The sequence below is a fragment of the Hylaeus volcanicus genome, chromosome 3 (genome assembly GCF_026283585.1).
Source record: "Hylaeus volcanicus isolate JK05 chromosome 3, UHH_iyHylVolc1.0_haploid, whole genome shotgun sequence".
Taxonomy (NCBI): domain Eukaryota; kingdom Metazoa; phylum Arthropoda; class Insecta; order Hymenoptera; family Colletidae; genus Hylaeus; species Hylaeus volcanicus.
In genome coordinates, this window is record NC_071978.1 from 20,066,948 (window position 1) to 20,091,912 (window position 24,965).

At 33.7% G+C, this 24,965-nt stretch overlaps 2 protein-coding genes across 7 annotated transcripts in view; both read right to left on the minus strand.

The window, feature by feature from the left end:
• The window catches only part of LOC128874208 (unconventional myosin-If-like), a 40,975-nt gene extending 35,119 nt beyond the window's left edge, over nt 1-5,856 (minus strand). The window contains exon 1 of the mRNA XM_054118685.1: nt 5,747-5,856. The gene's annotated coding sequence lies outside the window, so the exon portion shown is untranslated. The remainder of the gene's footprint in view (nt 1-5,746) is intronic.
• A 193-nt stretch (nt 5,857-6,049) lies between these two features.
• The window catches only part of LOC128874210 (FERM domain-containing protein 5), a 32,338-nt gene continuing 13,422 nt past the window's right edge, over nt 6,050-24,965 (minus strand). The window contains exons 4-12 of one of the 6 annotated variants that reach the window (XM_054118694.1): nt 24,536-24,712; nt 22,251-22,462; nt 18,318-18,470; nt 15,996-16,010; nt 15,056-15,144; nt 13,090-13,316; nt 11,179-11,346; nt 8,872-9,447; nt 6,050-7,027 (exon numbers count right to left, since the gene is read on the minus strand). In XM_054118694.1, coding sequence (XP_053974669.1) covers nt 6,603-7,027; nt 8,872-9,447; nt 11,179-11,346; nt 13,090-13,316; nt 15,056-15,144; nt 15,996-16,010; nt 18,318-18,470; nt 22,251-22,462; nt 24,536-24,712 — 2,042 coding nt within the window. In that variant the 3' untranslated portion in view covers nt 6,050-6,602. The other 5 variants (XM_054118693.1, XM_054118697.1, XM_054118696.1 and 2 more) reach the window with 5 other exon arrangements.

Below are 24,965 nucleotides of genomic sequence, written 5' to 3' on the forward strand. Positions count from 1 at the left end.
AAAGTCTATGCTACCCAAGCCTGGTCTGGTTGAATCTAAATATGAAAAAGCAATAGTAACATTTTATATTATAGTATGAGATGCTACAAATTAATATTTCTCAACAATGATTTTACTAATTACTTGCTATCTACATACTAATTACTTACAAGAATAAAATTCAACACAAGAATGGTTTCAACCATTTAATATAAAGAATAGGGGACGACATTATTTTCAGAGTGACCTGATGCGTAAACAACTAAATTGCTTGCAACGCAAGGTCGATAGTAATATTACATTCCAGACGATTTAATTCAACAAGTTGGTGCCATCTGTAATGAAACTCTTCGATTGAACGAATCGGATAAATAACAACACACGTTATTCATATTTACAAATATCGAGAGTCAAGCGTTAAAAAAAAATCGACCTTTCGATTTCTACATTGTTCAACAGAATTGAAGAAATGACACTAAAGTAACAACGCACAATCGGATGTTTTGTTAAGAAACACCAAAAACGTATAAAACGTATAATTAAGTGAACATTGGCATATATACTGTAATTATGTAAATTTCTTTAAAATATTCTCTAACATTATCGCTCCGTGTTATCGTGTTTACACGCTACGACCAACTTTCCTATGTTTCCTAAACAAGTTCCGTTTATTAACCAAGTTAATTTAATTACAATGCGTGTAATCACAAGTATAGCACAGCTTGACCTATTATCGGTACTTCTTATTGGCAAATAGTTACAGTTGCGAGTGACTATGGCACGTGTAGATTACCAATTGTACGTTTAATACGTTTACGGCTGTTACCATGTGTGTACAGAAGATATAATAATAAGTAACAAATTAACGAAACGAATGCTTATCGTTCCGTAGCCTTTGTTTGTGATTACAACAATGCTAAATGTAATCTTTAACGCCAATTAATCGGTTTAAACTATAAACAAATGTACACTTGAAATGTTTCGCAGCGAAAAACTAACGATATTCATACATAATTTATTATTTCGACTTTCGTAAACAGGTCAAAACGGAATAATTAATTAAAAAATCAACTCGAAGCTGTCCAGAAATTGGATAGAGTACAAATGAATATTGAGAAAGCAAAGCGGTTATTAAATTCGTCGTGTATCAGAAAAAAGTGTATAGCTTGAAATTTACTAATTCCCTTTTTGTCTCGAATTTGATAACCCCTGTGTTAACAGAACTTTCTCAAATCCTCTCACGGCTCGTCGTTTACGTAGCCGTCGCATCGAATGGTCTTGGCGTCCTTACTTTTATACCTAAAGTTATATTATATTGCAATTGACATCCGTTTGTTTATACAATTCGTGATTAGGTAGTGCATTGTCCTTCGACACGAGCCAGAACTAAGACAGTTTGCACGGATACCACTCTAATTACTTAGAATCGTTCCTGCGTTCAAAGAAAATGTTTGTCCTTCGAGAAACAGTCCTTGCGTAAGACTTCATTCGAGGCCAAGTTAATCTCTGTTCTCCGAAATTGTCTTTTTCACCTCGATCCGATTACAACAACGCTCTCACGATTTACTCATCGAATTACTTTAGCATCGAAAGGACGTTACACTCTAGCTTGATACAAATTATCGCTATAATTACTTTTATAATTTTTTTGTTTATGCGGGTCGTGTATGTACGTCTGCGTGTGAATTTTTATCAAGTCACCCTAATTCGTTTAACTTAGGGCGGATATCAGATAAATTTAAAGAGACGAATGTAGTCGGCCGAAAACTTAGCAAATCGCAGCCTTCAAAAGAGTTTAGAACAGCGTAGGCACTTTCAGGAAAAACGGGTGAAGAATTAAAGGTGGCAAGAACAAGGAAGATTGCTTTTGGCTACGAAAAGTCTCTTCGTTGTTCTTGCTTTTGGAAAAGCGATGGCTCGCCATTCCGAGCTTCGCACCGAAATTTAATCACTTGCAGCGAAGGAAAACCCTACTATTATGAAGAGTTGCAATATGTTTTGATTTTTATAAATTTAAATTCGTTCTCTTATGTTTTCATCGTTCCATTTATGCTAAAGCTTTCAGTTTACATTATATTTTTACAAATCAAACTAGAAACATTACTATTCAACACCGAAGGATTTTTTGTACAATCGTCGTTTACAATGGTTTTATTAGCAATTTGGATTGCTTTCAAAGATAGAATTGAAATCTTATTTGGTTATTCGATTTTCAGATATATTCATCTTTTGAGTTCTTTATTGAATTTAGAAAAACCTAAACACGTTGACTGCCATATCATGCACATATGGGGGGGGGGGGGCCCCCGGGCGGAGGTTTTTCATTAAAAACAAATTAAAAAAATAAATTCTGAAGGTCAGAATCTACAGAAATCAAATCTGAATAAGATTCGTGAATTTTGACAATACTGAAAAATTAATACAACTAGATTATATAATTTCCAATTGTATAGAAATAAAATTTTAGCCTTGTAGATATTTTCACGAATAATGGTATGGCAATCAATGTATTAAAATGCAAATAAATAAATGTGACATGAAAAAACACACATATGTGCATTTATATTCTGAAGAATCTTGTAAAACAACCTTATCTGATTCCACTGAAAAACGAACAAAACATTCACTATACAAGTTACAGTTAAACAATACTGTAACACTATAACTTTTCATTTTGTATACTAAAAATGTACACCCCCATACTATGTATTCATCTGTACTGTAGTTACATTGAGAGAAAATGACAAGAGAACATATTCTTGCTGTTTGTTTCTTAGCAACATAGTAGGCCATTCGTTATCAATAATTATTCAATGATAAACAATTAAATTCAAAGAGAATTCTCTAACAAACAAAATTGATCAGATATGTGATAATCTCCAACTGATATAAGCAATTCACTTGGGTAGTGCCTCTGATTTGAATATTTCAGTTTTTAATATACATGTTGATCAAATAGTTACATGTCAGAAGGTTTTAAAGTATTTTGCTTATGCCATTGAACACATGTCAGTAAATATAACAAATGAAAACCATCAAGCATATAAGTTCAATGCTTAGTAAAAGTGAATTGAATTAATTGAAGAGTTCTTTTGCATACATTCCATAAATTCTATACCATCAAAAGTTATCGAAATTGTTAATATTTTCGTAATACGTCGTATTCAATGTATATCAAATGGTGTGTGTCGCGGTCGGTAAATGAGAAATTTGAAAATAAAATACAAGATGATTCATCTCTGAGCTTTTCTTTGCTCAAAAATTTCTTGTGCGTCACACACTATATGTATATGTTGCAAAGCATTCTGTACGTTGAAAACATATAAAATTATCGAGAACTCGTCAATATTTTAAATGACTATTTTTTAGGATGAGCATTTTTAACATAAAAGAATAAAATACGGAACTCTATCTAAATACTAACATCATACAAATACATTGTGTACCAAACGCTTACAAACTTAACTACCCATTTACGTTTTAACCTCAACCTTTTCTAACTAATTGCTACTTGATCATTTTTATGACAACAATGTAGTAAAAATGGATTTCGTTTTTACGTTGGACACATTATTTGTCAATATTGGTCTCTTCTTAAAATCATGTTTCCTGAAATTCATCGTAGACGTTTATTTTTTCAACGTTACTCATATAGAAAGAATTGAATAAAATAAGAAAACGAAAGAATCGATCTTATTTTGTCAGTATTTTCAGGAAAAAGGATGACTAAACAAATAATTGAATATTTTCACATTACTCTTAAACGTTTTTTGAATGGTCTCTTAAACTATAGAATTAATTTTGCACTAATTCAGGATTTCCACATGAGAATTACATAACATAACAAAAAAATAAAATTCAAAAATGCATAGACAGAAATGAGATCATTAGGTAAACATATGATTGTATGAATGCTTACATGGTCAAGGTGTAAATACTACCCTTACTGCAACAACAAAATTTAATATGTTGTAAAACAAATCCATGTTTCATCTTTCTCTTCGCTTCATCACATTCACATTTTAATCCAAAGTAGTTTACTTTAGGGAAATTTTTCTAACAATTCGGTTTTTTTCTTGCATTGGAAACAATTTAATATCATAGATTGCTTTTTAAAAAATGTCAACTTTTCTGAATATACAGAGTGTTCCTGTTACTGTTCCGCAGCAATTTTTTGTTGAAGACAAAAATTAAATAGAAAGAAGCTTAAATATACTTAATAAAGAAAATAAAGGATTAAATTGCCATTGAAAACTTACAACAAATTAAAAAAGTACTATAAATATACAAAATCATAAGAGATAATGATATATTCTCTTACATTTTTTCATACATTTACAAAAGGGCTGTTGAATGCTAATAACTTGAACACCTTGTATATAAGTGGTATCATCATAAATCATAATGCAAAACAACTTTATCATAATTGATGACACAAGAAAAGGTTTAAGCCAAGAAATGTTTGTTTCCATTTGAAGAATAATAATTCTCTCGTTCTCATAATGTTGGAGTTGATTTATAGTTTGAATATTAATTTTTAAATAAAATCTGATAATTAAAACATTTGATCATAAGGAAAAGACTTGTCATTATATTATTTACTTTCCTCAAAACAAACATTTCATTGTATCACAAAAACGAAGAGAAACATTTTAGGTTGGGTTAATCCTTCTCATTAGACATATTTGTATGTATTCACATAATCAACTGTTGAGTAGGAATTAAAACCAATGAAAACTTGCTGTCTGATTATGATATGCGTAAACGGACCGATATCTGTTACTTGTGTAACAATACAAACTATTAAGAAGCATGTTCTTTGCCTTATGCTTCCATCAAAATACTGATAGCATCAGCAATCGAATAAAAATGTATCAAATTAATGTACACACATTGATCACATGCATATTGCCCGATTGTATCTTAATCCCATAAACCTATTTTGTACAACTTTGTTCATTACTTCGTAAAAACTAAAAGTTTCAAAACGAAATTTACAATTATGCCTTGTACCACCAGTAAACAAATAACTTTCAATATCAGACATATGGAATGTGTATACTACTAAACTGAAAATCAGGTGCTCCCTTAGATTTACTTTTACACTGTGTCGACACGATCACTGCATTTTTTAACAAACATAAATATACACACTTAAATATGTATAGCATTTTAAGTTCTTCGAGACATTTCATCTTTTCAATTAGAAATTTTTATCTTTTTTGCAGTGAATTATTTTTGAACAAATTTAGAGATATAAATGATATGAACACGAATGGTTACGAGCTTCGAATTTACGTCAAATATTAATATATGACAGTTACATGATATCTAATCATAGGTTTCTTAAATTCTAGGGAACTTCGTTTATTAAAAAATACAGCAATGTCTACACAAGTTGTTTTTCAATGTCAAATTTCAAATAATACTTTCTATCATATACGGAATATGAAAGTATATTGTGCATCAACAACCTAATACTCTTGTCTACTCTATCACTAAATTCGAAACGTATATACTTGTGTATATGATCTAACCTCAAAATCGAATTCAAACATAACATTATTGATCTGCGATATTTTCTACGTAATACGTGGAAATGGACTTATATTCAGACTCATTAAAAAAAACAATTCAAAGAAATCTATAACACAATTCTTCAGTATCTTCAGGAATATTACGTAAAAATATGAAAGTTCCTGTTATCGATACCTTGTATATACGATGTTGATTTTGACTTCAAACATAATAAATAATATTTAAATACCTCTAATTGTGTAGATAGGAAACAAACAATAAATTGAAGGTACACTTTGTTATAGAGATTTTTACAGATACATCTACAATTGGTCACAAAATTATTCGAACGCTTATGAACCTAACTCGTAACAAGGGAGACCAAGCTAACTGAAACTAACCTCTGGAACAATCTGGAACAATAGAACTCAGAACTCAGGTTAAGATGCGCACTCGACAATTGCGAAACATATGAAAATAAATTTAATATATTCGTGTTAGATGAATGTAACAAAATTTCGAGAAACGTCAATTTGAAGATGCATTTAACAAATTCATGTCGACAAAAAAAAAAAACAATTTTACTACTAATGCCACAGAAGCACTAATAAAAAAGATTGTAGATGTTTGGAACAACAAAGAAAACTATTAGAATTTGCAGAACGTAACAATAGACTATTCTAATACTGGAATTCAATTATTTAATAAACATATTATCGTATAGCCGTGTCAATACTTCTGTGGTCTACAATCGACGTTTTTAACAAATGTATTGTATATATGACATTGTTTATATTTACCAGGTGTAATCCCCACTCCTGTGCGTTATTTTGAAGATCATAGTATAACTTTATTCGTGTAAACATTAAACAGGCGGTTCGAAAGCGTTCAAATACTTTCGTTATCCTCTATTCGTATAAAAGAAGACAAGCAAAGAGAGTCAAGCGTTTGACTATAATTCATTTAAAAGAAAAAGAGGACACATGACAACGAAACGGCGTACATTCTCGCCCCTCGGTCCCGATAAGAGCATTTTCTCGACTTGGCACTGAAGGGAGCTACTTAGCAAGAAAGGACGTCCTCAGCCCGGCCATTGTCAGGTCGCATCAAAATAGGCCGAGCTTTGTCCTCAGGAATTCCTTGATGGGGACATAATATTGGTTCCTTAAGGCCACCATTTCTGGCGTCTTACGCAGGCTGTTGAAAAGCATCGTGTCTGTTTCGAACACCAGAACGACCACAATAAACAAAACTGTGATCGCGAGCACAAACGCTGGAATGAAGAGCCTCACTATTCGCAGACTTTTGTGCCTCAATTTGCTATCCAGACGTCGGCCAGGTTGCTGTTGGTGTTGGTGTTGCTGTTGTTGAAGGCAGAGTTTTGAGTTTTGAAGTTTCTGCATCTTCGGCACCGGGGTCACCGATCGACTGTGCGGTTTACCGGATGAATCCAACAGTTGACTTTCTGACGAGGAATGATCGAAGGAATCCCTGAAGTAGTAGTCGTTTGCATCGCCCTCATGCTGACCGACTGAAACAAAAGTATTCTGATGCTTCAACTGATAAACTACATAAGGTTTAAAGTCTGAGTCGGGATACGGTTCTGCATTCATGAATTATGTTGGAAATGAGATGTTAAGATGAAGTATCAATTAATTTTCCTTTTAACATTCGATATTATTGGATTACTACTGTTTCGTCCATAATGTGGTCCTATGTCCAATGAAGCTGAATAAAAATGTACTGAAATCAGAGAATCTAGACTGCAAAGATAAAAAAAGTTAAAAGGAAAATTTATTCTTTTTCTCTAGTATCATATTTTAATTCTGAATCATCATAATGATAATCGAGATTTTCTAATTATATAACATGCGATATTTTGTGTTCACAAAACAATACTAACAAGCATTGTTTAGTGACGAGCAACAGTGTAATAAACTGAAAGTATTGGAAAAGTTGATACTTGCTGAAAAAGGGCGATTTAAGTTACAGAGAATATTAAATTATTTGAATATATTTTATACAACAACACTGCATATTTGTATTTTTTATTATCCATTTATATATGTTTACAATTTTACATGTCATTATATATTATACAAGTTGTATGTTGTTGACTTCCCCTTGTTTTGTAGCACCTTTAACCACTTTTGAAGACTTGTTGTTAAATTATTGATGATTTCTTGTTCAATTTGTACCATCCTTGCTGTATCCCAGGTCAAAAATTTTGCAATTCAAAATATATTGGAGATCACTGTCTTGATGGATTATGATTTCTTTGTCACTGCACTTCATAGTTTACATCAATCTAGATAAATTTTCTTTAAAAATAATTAAGTACTGATCCTTGTGTATAATTTCTGTCATTCAAATTAAATTGCTAATTTGACATTGGTGGAGTCCAAGCTAAGTTCTTCAAGCATCCCCTTAAGATGCGTGTTATTCAATGTACGGTGTTTCCAGCACCATAACTTTTTATTAATTTTCATCTGACATCAGCTATGAGTTTTCATTTTCTTAGGACGTCACAGACTATCTGTATTGCTTTCTAATATTTTCTGTTATTGTCTAACAAACTTTGCACTCTTTAGCGGTTCTTCATACAGAATATCTTTCTATCTGCACTAATAGCTTTATTTTATTTCTATGTTTTGGGGCAAGTGGAAAATTTCATTGTAAGACAACTTACTGAAGTTGTATAATTACACTTTTGCTCGTCACTGTAACTAATTATAGTATAAGACATTAGGAAAAGTGATTAAGTAATAAGAACTTCTTGTTATCGATTAATGATGTATATGATTTGTATGTGTATATGTATAGTACTATTCTGTAAATATTTAGTAAAGTATCTTGTAAAACAGAATATTTTTCAATTCATTCAAATGCAGATACCGTGAATGCAGACCTTGAATATTACAAATGAAAGGGGCAATATCAACTGTCCTACTCCATACAGATAAATTACTCTGACTCTGTATTTCAATATAGATATATTAACTCTGCCAATATCATTCCATTTCAACATAGTGCAATAGAAATTCCAGTTACCATTTTGTCACAGTTAATTTTCATGCGTTCTCCAATCATATGAAACATTCTTTTGATCAACTGATCAAAGAGAAAAACTACCACTCTTATTTTTAATAGGCACAGGCTCATGCTGACCATAGTTTTACGCAAAGGAAAAAATTGTACAAAACGAGATGTAATGAAACACAGTATAATCAACAAACAATTGTTACTATAATCGTGCAAATAACATTTACTCCATAAAAAAAAAACGTTTAAATATATGTAGCATTAGGGAGGAAAGAGTTGTTTGGTGTATGTCTCGGTCCTTCAAGAAGAATCCATCATCCAATTTACCTGTACCTTGCTTCATGGCTTCGACTCCGTTTTTAATGCCTTTGTCGTCAATCCTCACTGATGCAACGCAACCGTTTGCCGTTTTCGTCGTGGTAGACAAGCCGTGCCTTAAGATCTCGTTCTCTCGATGATCAGGCGTGCTTACCTGCTCCTTGGACCTGCGCAAGATTGTCTCACCGTTGCTAGGATTGAAACAACCATCTACCACCGTTGTGATGATCGTTCCCGAATCGATGGTAGGAAATATGTAAGTCTCGTTCTTTTTACCAGCTTTCAACGCTTCCGTCGACACTTTTGAGCTCTTTATTATCAAAGCAGTCGATCTGACCACTTTCGGGTTCTTTTCGAGGGCATTTATGTATTGCCTGACAACGTTATCGACGTCACGGCCAGCTAATTCCTCCGAGCCTATCACTATCTTTTGACTGTACAATAGTTGTGGTCGGTTCAGCGTGCTGATTGGAAATTTCAGTCTAACTTTCGCACGATTTGTGGTGGTGTTGGAGGTGGTGGTAGTGGTGGACGTGGTGGCGGTGGTGGTGTTGTGGGTAGCATTCGCATGCGTATCATTTTCGTCTACGGCTAAATCAACAGAAAGAAAAGGAAAAGACAAATCAACAACCTAAGAAGCCAAAGAAGCCGCAGTCCTAAACGATTGGTCTCTATACACGCGTTGGCATTTTATTTATTGTACTCTTTTTAAGTTGACTTTACATAAGGACCGTTTCAACATTCGATAAAGAATTAGTGTAACGATTGTAGTTGAATTTACAATGTGTACTACTTTATTGATCTTTTGTAATCTTTAAAGATATCTTTGTAGATATATTTTTCAACTACGAAGCTAATAGTTTTCCTAAGTAAGAAGTATTACATATAAAGTATTATTAATTATTCGACCAATAAATGGTTTTTTATATTAATATAAACTGAGCCTGTTAAGAAATAACTAATTTTTAAATATAAACGCGGCCTTATTCAATATTGTTGAATTAACAAGTTGTCTTCATGAGCATTACTGTCCAGTACATACTTATATTGGACTAAGTAGTTATACGATATTTGTTATCTATTGTTCACTCACTAATCAATTAATAATTAATTATTCGGCGTTTAAGATGTTTTTACTAAATTTTACAAACAAGATATACATAACAGAAATAAAAAAAACTGTTTTGATATTAATTTACAACAAATTATTCATGCGATACTCACAATTTAAAACATTACCAAAAACGAACTTGTACATGCAACTAAATGAAATCTGTTTCTATAAACTATATAGTCATTAAATTATCATTTTGGTATAAATATCCATCTGTTTAATTAAAAAAAAAACAGGTTAACAATGCAGTCTTTAACAATTTTGACAACTTAATGGCTGGTAGCAAATAGATAATTTTTAACACGCTTCAACTGAACATACAAATTATACTTATACATGCATGTATAAACGGATATTTTTCATTTTTCCACTAAATGAAGAAGTAAGTATGTATATATGTACAATATACAATCAGTCATGCAAGTCTGTATACGCTAACAATAAGTAATGTAGTATGAAAAACTACAGTAAATTAGGATTACTGTATGCTGTATGGTTGTATAAGTTTAGAAAAGAGAATCAACATTTTTAAATTCCACTGACAATGAGTCACACTGTTGCTTAAGATTTTCCCCCCTCCTGATTTTTAAAATTAAAATCGCCTAAGCGATACGACGGCAATGGGAAGGAAAAGATAATGAATGAGGATGACCTAAAGACTACACAATTCGCTCCTTTCCAATTTTCAAATCAATTGCTAAGAAAATGAACGATTCAATAGCACTATATGTATTCAGATAATGAAAGGCCACTTGAAAATTCTGGGTCTGCATATCATACTTCAAAAGACATAGAAAGGAATTGTTTGAAAAAAATCATCCACCACGAATATCAAGATATAATAGAGCAGTGATTGTCGAGCAAATAATGCATAAACAAGAATAATTATTATAACATATAAGGGGTTCGAAGTTAGACATCTTCGAAAATATTTACTATGCAACAACCTAATGTCTAAGTAGCATGCTTTCAATTCTTTGTCAAATTATAGCTTGAATGTTTCATCCCTGTTGGTATTCAAAGGGATTACAGCACTAATTATTTTACCGAATGCTTATTTACGTCCTCTGTAAAGTATACATTATCATAAGTCGTACGGATCGAAACGTAAATACAAGATTAACAATAACTTCCCTATAAATCGGAAAGTTAAAAACAATTCAATATCCAAACAAACCATACGGGATGATACGATAAACGAGACTAACCGTTGTTTCTCCTGGCATGAATTTCTTGGTCCTCCGAAACGGTTTCCAGGAGTGGCAGAGTATTATCTGGACAGTAAGGCGAACTGAACGGAACTCCTGAACTGCCTTCCGACATTCCAGTACCATCTAAACCTGCGCTATGACAGCTCCGTGGCAGACTGGAATATCCTGTAATTTGAATGTTTAAACAATTTGTTCGTGTTTACATTTTGCGCCCATTACGTTGAAGATGATATATCACGAAGTATTTATTTTAAACGCCTGTGTTTACTATAATTATTTTTTTGTAGAGATATAGAAAATATAAGCGACGAGCGATAAGGAAGAACAAAGCATGTATCATGTACATAGCTACCTGGTATCTTATTTAGAAGAATGTTAAACGTCTCTTCTTTCATACTATGCACGATCAGGTACCTAAAGTCTGAACACCTAAAACCATTCCTGATTGGTTGGGTTTTGTTACTCTTTGTGGTATAAATGTGTAAATATATTCTTAGGGGAAATAATTAACTAAATATTCTCATGCTTCGTCATGTTCCTAGCAAGCATACAGCCCCAATGGCTTACTAAAAAACCTTACTAGTAATTTATTAATTTTCAAAGTAACACATGCCTCGTTCAAAAGTCGATTTAACATTTCAAATGCAAAAATGTATCGAGTGTAGTTTTTATCTTGTATTAACGAACGTCTTTACACATAAATGATAACGGAGAGGGCGCGATAATACTTCTCTCAATTTTTAATAATTTCTTTACTATATCTGATTCAGTATTACTGATATCTGATGAATGAGCATCTTAAGGGGACAAAATGGGGTGTAATACCTAAACTCCAAAGCTTAGCTTAGACTCTACCGACTTGAACAGTTCAGTTGACTGATATACGGATATCTCGTGATGGTCTAGTTAGACAGAAGGAATATTTCATAGATAATTCCTTTAGTATCCTACAACATGCACAACATTGTCTGTTTAGGCTGTGGCTCAGTTTTGTAGTATATCCATCAATTTCTTTAATGTTTATCGGTATTTATTTCTCATCCCTTGCAATGAGTCTATTAAAAAATAATTTATTACTCTGTATTCTGACGATTCGTGCAGGTACTCGTTCCTTTAGCTTAGGTGTCTCTTCAGTATACACGATGAAACATAGTTGCAGTTGAGGAATAAGGGTAAGATCCTTATACGTTAAATATCTGCTTTAAGCATCGTCTTTAATCCTTGAGTACTTTAGTGGAATTTGTTAAATTCCATTAAAAGATAAGTGCGTAAATCATGTAGGTTTTCATTGAAAAATTGTAATTTTGTAGATGTTTAAGGGACATTTATGTTAAATATTTCAAAAGTCTTGATTCGTTCCTATGTGGTCTTTTGATATCCCGTGATACTTTGATGTTTCAAGGTCTTCCTAGGGTTCGTCGATTACCAACCAAATTTATATCATTATCTGTAGAACTCGTTGTTTGCAGTGTCGCTTGTTACTTCAAACTATCCTGGAGAAACTTGTTGTAAAGCACAGAAGTCAACATTGAATTCACTTCCTGCTACACTGCTATCTTTTAAATCCTCTTGCTGAGTAATTTTATCGATTAATAATCACTAATTTCAGATTTCTGTACCCATACTATATTGCTACCTTCTCCATATTTACTAGTGTACCACAACCATCTGATTGAAAAATATTACGTTTGGATTTAGCTAGTTTAGCTATTTAGTTTGCACACTCTCATCCCTATTTTAATATTTTTTAATATTTCATATTATTTTTCAGCCTTCTTGCTACACAAATAAATACTTTCCTCCTTCAATGTATATCTTAAACTAATATTTGCTTATCTACTTAATACAGCTAGCACCCAACAACAATACTCGAGTCAATGCATGATTGAGAATATAAAGTACACTAACTTATTTCAACGAGATCTTGACTGGGAGTACTCGGAGTGGCTGGAACACTGCTGGCTTTTCTTCTAAGACATGACGTTTGACATCGCTGTGCAGATGGCTCGTCCTTTTGAAGTGGACTCATTTCTTCCAGGACTTCTTTTTCCGTTCTTCCAGTGTACTTGAACTTCGTACCCCACGAAAATATCGATCCTCCGCTTACAACCGGCGCGTCCGACGCCCTGGGTAATCTAGGGAAAGAAAATTAACATCAATCAGAGTCGTGATTGTAATTGCAATATCTAAATATATGTATATATTAGATGAAATTAAAATAATCAAATGTGTTAAACGTATTCTTAAGAAAGTTTTCAGGATAAATACTAAGATATTCCCTTTGATTAACTATTTATTTACGTTTTAGTAGATCAAATGAAGTTAGGAATTGTATATAAACTAATGTAACAGAGAAAATATTTAATGGTTATCTGAAAGCCCATCACAAATGGAAGCCTACATTATACCAGCTGAAAATCCCTTACGCGTTTAATGAACTCTTGCAGAAATTATGCGCTATAAATTTTTTACCAGGTAACCGAAGTGTATTTTTTTTTTTAGTTTTACACACTTGTTTGGACACAAATTATTTTTGATGATACGATAAGGGAAAATATTATGTGATTCGAAGAGGCAAATAGTAATTACAGTAATTATATGGGATCCATTTATCCAAAGAAGCGATACTTGCGTATCCAAACAACTGAGATATTTTTTAATACGTAACAATCAGCATTTGACATGTTAACTACTCTTTTCTAGTATTGTACAATATAATGTATAATATTTAGAACATAATAAAAGACAATGTCTTCAAAAGGTTACAAGTTCTTCACTGTAGTTGGATCTTCATACATGCTTTTCATTGCAATATATGGGAGAATGATAACGTTTATTTTATTGCAACACCTCGTGTATGATCCAACTGAGGTTTGCAAGTGGAGGCCCTCCGTGACACGCGGTAAACAATTAAATTCAAAAGATTTTCTTTAGAAAAAGAAGAATTTATTTGTTTATGATATACAACACTTGTGCTTATATATATATTTATATTAAATTTAATAGTACTTAAAGTGTACTTGTATATTAAATAACTCTGAATTTATATATGTATGTGTATTTGACAATAGAAATGTCAACGCCAGGAAGTTGGAGCATGGCCACTATCAGTGAAACTGGTTAAAGTCCAAAACCTTGATGTGGAAATCCTAAATGAATACCTATATAAAGTCAAAATTTAATTTAATATTGTAGATCATTTTTCATTATTTAATTTACACTTTCACTTCATAAAAATATTGTTTAAATAAGCCAGCTAACACAGAGAAGTTAATAAAAAGAAGTTATTCACTTACCTCCTTTAACACAGTTTCTGTTTTTCTTATTTTAATCACGTTATGGAGCACTTTGTTCTTTGAGCAATATTAATTCTAAATTACACTTTATGTTGTACAATGATTTTCACCGAACAGGTAGTTGAATCAGTACAGATTCTCATATTACTCGAACATCAAGATCTAAATTCCACTTTTGTATTATAAGATACTATTTCAACACTTATGCGCGCACAGAATAATATTTGTTTATTACCCAACAAAAAAAAATCATAATCTCCGTCTTGTAGGTAACTTAAGTATGTTTTTTTTTCTCGTAAAAGGAGAAGCCTAATAATTGTAGGACAGAAGATGATACACGATACCTCGTAATGCTATGATAATAATCATATTAAGTAGTGACAAATTAATTTAGCGATAATTAGATAGTTTGTTAGACATGATAATTCCTTCAACGGGCCAAGGCATGTACCTAGAATGAAACAATACTAATATCCAATAGATTTTCTCATAATACGTAACACTGCTAAGTGCTTGAAGCTGCGATTTGTCCGTGCTAAGACATTTAAAGCATTTCAGCTGAATAAAGGCATACATACGTGAAAAATAACATTTGTTCGATGGCGCATCTCCATACGTGACGACAGTTAGGCCCCGTGGGACACTTAAACCCAACAGTGTGCTTTTTCTGAAAATTGCGGGGAAAACGTTGCACTAAAACCTCTACACTATATACGTTGGATTTGGAGGCTACGACTACACGTAGTTGTACCATATATAATTGTGTTCAACCAGCAAAATCGTTTAAGAACAAAATTACTAGTTCTCTTTATTGAACGCTAACTATATCTCGAAATTAAAAAAGAAAAAAAAAGAAAAAAAGAATGTATTTCAAACAAGGGATATAAACTCATCGCAAAGAGTTAAAAGTTATTTAGCGGGGTGATTAGTAGCTGAGGTATATAAATGGCACAGTCAAAATAGTACTTTGTATATTCCATAGTTTAGATGGTTTGTATTTTGAGCACTGATTGCCAACTAGTTATTATTATCATAACAAAAATAAAAATATATGCAACAAAAATAGTAGAAGTTGATATCAGATCTGTATTTATACTAATTAAAGATTGCACATCTACTAAGATCACTTTCACTACTAAAACACTTTCTGTGTTTTCTGTTATTTATACACTCACTTGCACGGTATTAAAACAAAAAGATTGACATTAAGAGTATCAGAAGTAAGAATCGAATATGGATGATGTAAATCTTTACATAGGAGTGTACTTATATAAATTTACGGACGTAATATTCCAAGGGAAGCAATAAAAGCAAGTTACCAATGTGAAAGATTTAAAACAACGGCGTCGTTTCATCGAGATATCTAACCACGGTAATCCTGTTCATTAGCACACTAATGACCAAATTATTGTGAATAATAATTCGATCGTATTACGTGACGACAATCAGTCTAACATGTACTTTTAAACTAAGTTAAGGAATATGAACAACCCGTGCAACTGCTTCAAAACGACTCACCTTCGTTCTCACGTCCTGGATAGGCCCAGCAGTGGAAAATAATAAGATTAGTGAAATCCGTAACAATATCGACCGCACAATATACATAGTGTTCCGCTATAAACTAGCTACCTGAATATTTTCGCTGTTCAAAACGATGGGAGAAAATCAATAACGGTTGAAGATGTAGTTCCAACACACAATTCATAATATGTTACATACTTTTTCGACCAACCATTTTTTATCATTTTTTAAATTTCAATATGTTATAATCTAAATTAATAGGGATTAGGCAACAGGTGTTCAAAATGTTAAGGGCAGATTGTAGATAATTAGATACCAAAATAAAAGAAATATCGAGAATAATATTACGTGTAGAAATTAATTCTGTGCCTTTACATTCATACATTTATAATTCCAGTTTAAGTAGAAATCTACAGAATCTAAGTCTCAAACTGTGTACAGTGTATCTATGTATACGACGTTCAGTAGCTCAGAATATTGAGGATATCCAAGATCATAAAGGGTTGATCGAAAATGTTCAGCATTAATAATAAATAGCTTGTTACGACTACATCCAATGTTACTGTGTGTAATACTTCAAGCTTTATTCATAATAGTTGTATTACTTGGAGAATATAATATGATGCCAACAGATGTTTTTGCGAGTGAAAACGTAGAAAAGACTTGAAAATCAAACCTCCTTTACGTACATCAGTGTTTTTTTTAATAGAATGGTCACCTCTATGTGGCAGAATTCGTTAGAACAATGAATTTTCAATATGAAAGTTTTAAGGTACTGATCTGGCATAAGAATATCTATTCTAAACGAAAAGTGAATTCTGTTGATTAGAATTTCAATATAAAACAAAAAAAAAGGAGATGACCTTTAAATCTGTTTTTCTTCTCCGCTTTAAGAAACTATTACCATCATATTACATTAATTTCGAAGCCACGTATCGCCGTAAACAATATTTCTCTCTCACATTTAAAATAACGAATATATTGCCTGCTTCTAATGGACTGCAGATAGACTCATGCGCAAGAGTCCCATGTAATAAAATAACACACGCTTGATTCCAACTAGCATTCGAAGTACACGACACACAAGCAATGCTCACAAAAATGATTACAACATCATTGTAGGGCATTTATCCACCAAAGACTTATACAGATGAACTGAAATTTAATTGTAAGCAGGAGGATAGGCTTAGTTTAGGGATTGTGAGCGCCTCAAGGAAGGCGGCGGAGGGACTGTGTGGCCCAGTTTTGCAGTCAGATAGAATAGAGAATTTTTTTTTATTCCGATATCGCTAACTTCTTCATCATTGCCAGCTCCAATGTGGGTGATGAAGGTTCTAGTTGTATATCAACTTACGCACTGATATAGCGGAAACAGTAGTGAATTTGAGAGGCTTCTCACCCACCAATGTGAATATTTTCATGTATGCCATATATACATATGATATAACATCATACTGATAATTCGTAGCTTTCACAGGTGCTCTAGTTAAGGCAAATCTCGATCTTGTCGCCTATGGGAGCTGTATTCAGTTCAGTCTTTGAGCATTTACCCAGGTTTTAGCCTATATCGTATGATACTCAGGCAGCCAAAAGGCTTAATAGCAGTCTTGGAATGGTGGTGACTGGAGCACGATAGGGTCTCCATGTATCCTTCTGATGCAGGTAATAATAAGAGGGATGTTATTTTGAAATCACTGACTCCTCTATCAGTAGGAGCTCCAATACAGTGGTTAGTAGTAAATGATTAGGAAGACCTCGCGTCACCTTCAAGGAAGGTTAAGGAAGACTGTATGTGGCTCAGTCCCAACCCCAGATAGAAGAGAGCATTTTTTGGAGGGAGAAGCGAAAAAATGGATACTTGACAACACAAGCGGTGACATACAAAGCACTCCAAACTTATTTGTATATATAGTTTAGGTTGAAATATTTTTAAAATACGCTTAAAGCATTTGCAAATGTATATATGCCTCTTTATCCGAAATGTCTTAGATTCATGGTCAAAAACATGATTTCCAATTTTATATTGGTCAGAAACATAATTTTCAGTTTTTGCCCTATCCCAAAGTCACGATACAGATTTGAAGCTTAGAATATACTGTTCTTTTTCGATAAGCTATCTTATAACTTATCACAAGTCGAATTTGGTTTTGAGGGATTCGTTTAGCTATACCCTCTCATTTTTTTTTTTATAAAACTAATATCGAAATTACCTCGTCGCAACTACGAAACAGTATTTTCATTCAAAAATGACTTTATTTCGTCTCTCGTGTTCTTGTACAAGTCAAATAATGTTAAGACTAGAAAATTTATAACTTTTACCTCACTTATCGTTAAATGCACAATAAACATTTTTCCTTCGAAGTTGATCTTCTGAACCTCCGGCCAGCGGAAATGATGTGTTTTACGCGATCCTTGAAACGTTAGTATCCCACAGTGATTAATACCAAGAAAAAGTTGCACGCCCTTCTGGTCCTGCAATCATTCAAGATTAAATCCTTTATTGAATAGCAACTAGAACTCGATCGGATAAAAATCATTAATAAAGCAACAGTTTTATATTTTGAGCAAAAAAAATGATTTACATTTGAACCTTAAATCTTCAATTAAAACGAGATTCAATCTCGACTAGTTCTGTGTGTTTCAGAATGTGTAGTAGAAATTGTTAGGTGTGACCATTTGTGTAAAATTAAATAGAAAATGTGGAACAAAATTTCTTTATAAGACTTTGCTTCTTCTTCCATTCTTTAAAGTGTAACTGGAAAAACTTATTTATTCTACATTTGCTTACACTAACTAAGCGTTAAAGACATTAAATATTCGATTATGCTTGCAAGCATTGTGCAAGAAAAACTCAGATGTAGATACTTTGCTATATGATGTATGATGAGCAAGTTATCAAGTTTAAGCTACAAACTTGCGCCCTGTAAACCCACAATTCTTTCCATGTTTTAACCTGCCGAGTCAAATGATCAAGATAACATCATCTTAAGCGAATACGCGTCGCCTTCTAAGAATTACAATAATTAACATTGAGAATAAATATCAAATATCGTGTTTCGAGAGAACAAAGATATTCTCCGTTCCATCGCAATGGGTCGCAGACCACTGCGAGTTTGGGGCACGCAGCCGCCATTGCACTCTTTCCAAGAGAGAAGAAAGCTTACTAAATCGCTCCCCTTCACCTGGAAGTGAGTAAATGTTAATGTATAATATTCTTAATCAAGTGCAACGTGCCCATCGGATAATACAGCAGTGACAAGCTTCGATTTTCACGCATAGACGGCTACTGCAACTTTACTACATATGTATACATCCTCGAGTAATTACCTATGCATCGAATCAGCGTAGACAGCCTTGAAGATTTAATGACTGATAGCCAAGAAGAATACGAAGACAGATGGTACTCACTTAGCGGTATTATAAGAATACTCAAAATTATCTTGTGGAATCTATTGAAGAATATTTTGGTTACGATGAAGAATGGCGGATGATGAAATCATGAATATCGATAGACGTTATTATACCCTGCTGAAAAGCTTGTTATTACAAAACCTCAAAAACTATTCGACAACGCCTAATAGCAAGCGACTTCGAGTATTACATTATCGAGAGTCTGTTCTTTGTTTAAAACAAAGTATTCGTACAAACTACTTAATTAACTAGCAGGATAGATTATAAAATGTTAATGTATTTACTATATAATACTAAATAATCATATTAAACGTACATGGTGCGATGAATGCATGAAACTATTCCAAAAAGTAATTTCATATATAATCAATTAGTAAATTCTCTTGATATCAATAACAAACTTAATTTACTATCGTACTATTAATTACATACTATTATCCGAGATTCGGTTGGGCGCATGATCGCAATAGATGACGTGTAAGTATCGCCACGTTTATCTCCTGTCGCGAATTACAACCAAAGGAAACGAAAACAGAGGAGTATTAAGTACATGTGCAACTACTATAGTTACCGGGCTACCAACTACGTGGACATAAAACAATGCAAAGTGGAAATGTCTGAGATTACTGCGGCATGCATTCTGATGTATCTCTCGTACAAAACAGAATGAACGAATACATCTAATCGATATCAGCGCTCAGCAATGTACCCAATCGCATACCGACGAATCAGCCTCGTTTAGGAAACAGCATTTACCTCGCCGAGTTTCGAGTCAAATTCTATCAGCACCAGAAGACTTACTATGGCTGGAACGGTTTCCACGGATGGCAGACGCAAAGGGGGGCACAATACTCAGATCCCTATGGCTCTTGGAACAATGTCGCGGTGCTGGCCATTGCGAAGATCACCGTCAAGTCAGGAGGGGTGCCCGTGCGCCTAGAAGCGGATAAAATAATCCTGAGGTCAGGAAGAAGTATCTACTTCCAACAAGGATTCAGCGTTGACGGCAAATGTGAATGGAACTACAAAGTCTGCTCCAATTTCGCAAATATACTGATTGGCTTGTGGAGAGATACGTTTTCATTCGTCTTCTAGGAGACTTCTAGTTCCTGGCATGTAGTAGTCCTGAACAATAAGAAATGTTACAATGCGTGTTCAGTAGAGACGCTACGAATCTGCGTTGCTGAGGATTGTTAAGGATCTCCTAAGAGAAGCATAGATAGTCTTTCATTGCTTGTTCTGTTAATAGGATCGCCCATTTTAAGCGTGGGGCAGCTTCTAGCCGAAGGATCACGGTAAATAAGGTCGAGTTTATCCAATCACAGTTTTTCCAACCTGTTTCTTGCTCTTTCGCCAAATCAGAAGACGACAGGTCGGTGAAAAGAACCACGACACCCTTAGGAGCTACCACAGACGGGGTAAACCAAAACTCTCATCCTCAAAAGAATGAGAGCCCTTATAAAGGACCGGCTATCCTTCTTCCTCTCCTGCATTGAACAGAAATCCTTCAAGGGAGGAAACTCGTGAAGGGAAGGGGTATTCCCATCGCCAAAAACTACATGCTCCACCGCTAAGGAAAATAGCAGTGAGAGGTGGAGCCAAGTGGTGGGTCATAAGACGAGCTGAGGACACCAAAAATCCCAAACCGCCCCTATACTTCCGCCACCTTAGACCAAGGCTCTTCATAAGTTCTTCATAAGAGTAGCTGATCCTCTGTGGCTGAGAATGAAGAGGTAGACTACAAGGCGAGACGGGAAGACCAAAGGACCCAGGCTACCCTGATATCTTCACCATTTCGTCCAGGCGGTGAGGATCGGGTCAGTCGATAAAAAGGGCCGTTTTTCCCGACCTTTTCGTACTGCTGCAGTCACCCTGACCGTCCTAACAGTGAGCTTCACTCACAATGAGGTGGCGTCAGCTGCTAGGGAGAAGATCTCCATGACAGAGCTGAGCGTTACCTTGGCGAGGCCGAAAAGAGCGGTGACAGGGAGTCTCGTGCTAGAGTCTCTATTTTAAGTATTAATATTATGTGTACAGAATTCCACGAGAAGCTGAGTTTGGGTAAAAATTGAACAGAACGTTCTTCTACATCTAATATGTTGACTATTCGTTGTTAAATATACCCAGACCTGTTCAACTGGGCTGTGGGATTAAGTCTTAGTCATTAAGACATCTCCTCCCAACCTGTGGTTACTGGGTACTATAATCTAAACGTCTTTCGTCTTGTAAGGCGGAACTGATGACGACCAATTGCTGTTGGTCTCAAAGGCGTGGCGTGCTGTTATTTCACGGACTCTGCTCTCGTCCTAGGAAAAGTTCTCCCACGAACGGGTTGAACAGGCCTGCTATATTCTGTAGACCATTCTATAATTTCGAAGGTAAAATAATGTATTAATATATGAACAAATTGATAAATGAATGGCAAATAGAAATATCTGTGGACGAAATAATAAGTAAGAAAATAGTGTAAGAAAAGAACTTTGCCTTTTCGAGGCATTGCGCCGTCCATTTCGCTAAGTAGTAATACACGATGCCCAACTCAAAATAACAGTCACTAAATTTTGACCATTGAAAATCTTTATGTGTATCATTCACTCGAACATAAATGTTCGACACGTGTTCCTTAAATATCAATTTACATGCAAAGTAATCGACTCGTTGATCCAACTATTTGAAATTTCTTGGCAAGTACTCTATACTTCTATTAAATAAAAAAAAGTTCCATCATTCGTGACACACTTTACGAATTACTGGAGCATTACATAAACAAAGTTCATATGGAAAAATTCGAATTCAACTATACGTGTCACGTTTTCGCTGAAATTGATCGTTTAATCTTACCTTAACAGAATGTGGATCAACGGCGTATGTATCCAATTGCGAAGCTAACCTAAGGAAATGAGTTTCCGCTTGCTCTGGCGTGAACCCTTTTAACTGTGTTTGATGTAGTTCCATAGCTTTTTCTTCGATGGCCTCAGTTTGTTTAAGCAGCAATTTGTGCGCGGAAATATAATTTCCTTCATGAATCTCAGGATCGTAATCGCCCAATTCGCCTAAAACACAAAATAACACAAAATCATTGAACTAATTGTTCAATAAAACATTTACTAACTATGTGTCTTTGCATTATAGTAATTACTGCGGCTTTTATGCATTTATGATATAAACTAATATACGTACACTATATATATATATATATATTGTATGTATGTTTTCTACATTATTGTGTATGTCATAAATGGATAAAATCTGCAGTCGAGTAAGTACAAACTATAGTACGTAATTTTATATAATCGTTCCTTATTTAGTATTTCATAATTGTTTGGTTTATTTATACATGCATTTATAAAAAAAATACATCACTGGTCTTCTTTTCAAACATCAAAGACATTTTTACCGACGCTAACGTCCCAGAGGGATCGATGAAACGATCGATATCTCAACGTGAGTTACCGACGGACCACACCTGTAGATAAATTACCGACGCGCGAAAGTTCAAAGGCGAACTAAGAACTTGAAGGTGCTAATTATAAGTCATAGACATTTCCGTTAAATTAAATGTTATGAGAAATGAAAAATTTGATTAAGAGACAAAAGAATTTAAGTTCATGAGATTATCACTTAATTTAAGTGAAAATAACTGACTTCTTTTTTTCACTTTCTACTATCACTATGAACTGTATTAGACAAAAATAGAGTAGGTAATAAAGTATTAAGTAAATAAAAATAAATTTCACAGAAATCTTTTTTACAATTATACAATGAAGATTAACTGAAGATTAAATTTAATTTAACAATAGAACTAGCAAGTCAGACAATTTAATCCATGTACTTTAGATTTCTCTTTAACATTATTGGATAATTAACAACGTTTTTGCTGAGAATTTTTAAAGTAGGGAACTAGGTACATGTATGTTAATTAGTTTGCCTCTTTAGTCTCTCGAGTGTTGGTAGTTTTACTGTTAAAAATAACAAGAGGAACCTAAAATTTATTACCGATTAAGAGAGTCGTAGAAAATGCGTCTTTAAATTTTATATTTCGAATAGAGTTAACTCCACACGTCCTGAGTAAAACACAACTTAAAAATCACATGTTTACCCCTACCGCAGACTCGGTAGGTTAATAATTAAATAACAATTGAGACGAGGTACGTCTCTGCGTTACATACCTCTGAAGACTTAAGTACAGTAATTACAGGCAAACTACTGCTGACAAATGAAGTAAACAACAAAGTCAAGTCAGTGTCGCAAGTTATATAAACTTAGAAAATTAGATACTACCGTTGGGGATACGTATACCATTAAGATAGCAATAATTGAAATTATAAACATTAACATTGACGGAAGAGTACATTCTACACAGCAAAATATCGTGAGAATGCAATATACAACTATACTTGTGCCAAAACTGAATACGTCTTTTAAAACTACCGAGACTGAGAACATCTTTAGTTCTGAAGACTAAGGTTCTCGATTAGGAGCCATGGCATCGAATGTAAACCACAAAGATAAGAAATTAGTATAGTGCTCTGATAGCGAGACATTTAAACACGTTGTTGTGGAGCACAAAATGACACGTGACAAATGTAGCGATCATAACTGGTTAATATATTCTTACAAAAAGTGATCTCTGGAGAATATAAACAAAGCTGAGCAATTTATTCCGACCTCCTCTCGACCCCAATCATTAATATGCTAGTTTGTACGAGATTAAATTAAATTGTACATAATTTGACACTATAGCGTAAACTTTATTCAAACACTCTAACTCTTGTACAATTTCATAGAAATGAATGTTAATAGCCAATTCAGTTTCGTCTTTACTTGAATATTTTTCAACAATGATTCTTCAAATATTATATTTAAAATATAGACAAATTAAGTAGGTGTCAAGGATAAAAATATTTGTGGGAAGAGTAGGGGAAATATTTTTCATAATAAAATAATTTTTAAATAACTTGTTCGCTTCGGTTAATTTTCTCCATCACTTCTACTTGTAAAATGTAAATTGTCTCACGAGGAGAAATAATGTTTAGGACCCTTGGCATAATATTATTAAAAATAATTTGATTTAGCAATTTCATATGACAACTCCCAAATTTCTATTTAAATTGTTAATAGCTTACTTTGCACGATGCATGCCGCCAGCAACGCTGCTTCACCTGGACTGCAATAGAGTCGTCCATGAAGGAGGTCCCTTTTGAGTTGCTGGTAGACCTGATATCTAGATATTTCTTCTTTCAGCCTTAGAGGATCCGGTGGGTAGAATTTTACACGAAAACTAAACAGGATTGGGTCCATATCTGTAACACATTCAAAGTAAAAAAAAAAGCAAATTGCACTTGCAGCTGAATTTTGTCGAAAAGTTTATATCAACTAAAAAATGAGTTCAGTGTACTTTGAACGAGATCATAACGTGAGCCAAAACATAAATCAATGTTTAATACAGTTCTGTTTTTACTAACGATTTTACTAAATAATTAATCAGTATAATTCGATCACCACTATATCAAATTCCGATATATACATTTGCATTATTCTCAACAAATCCTGCAA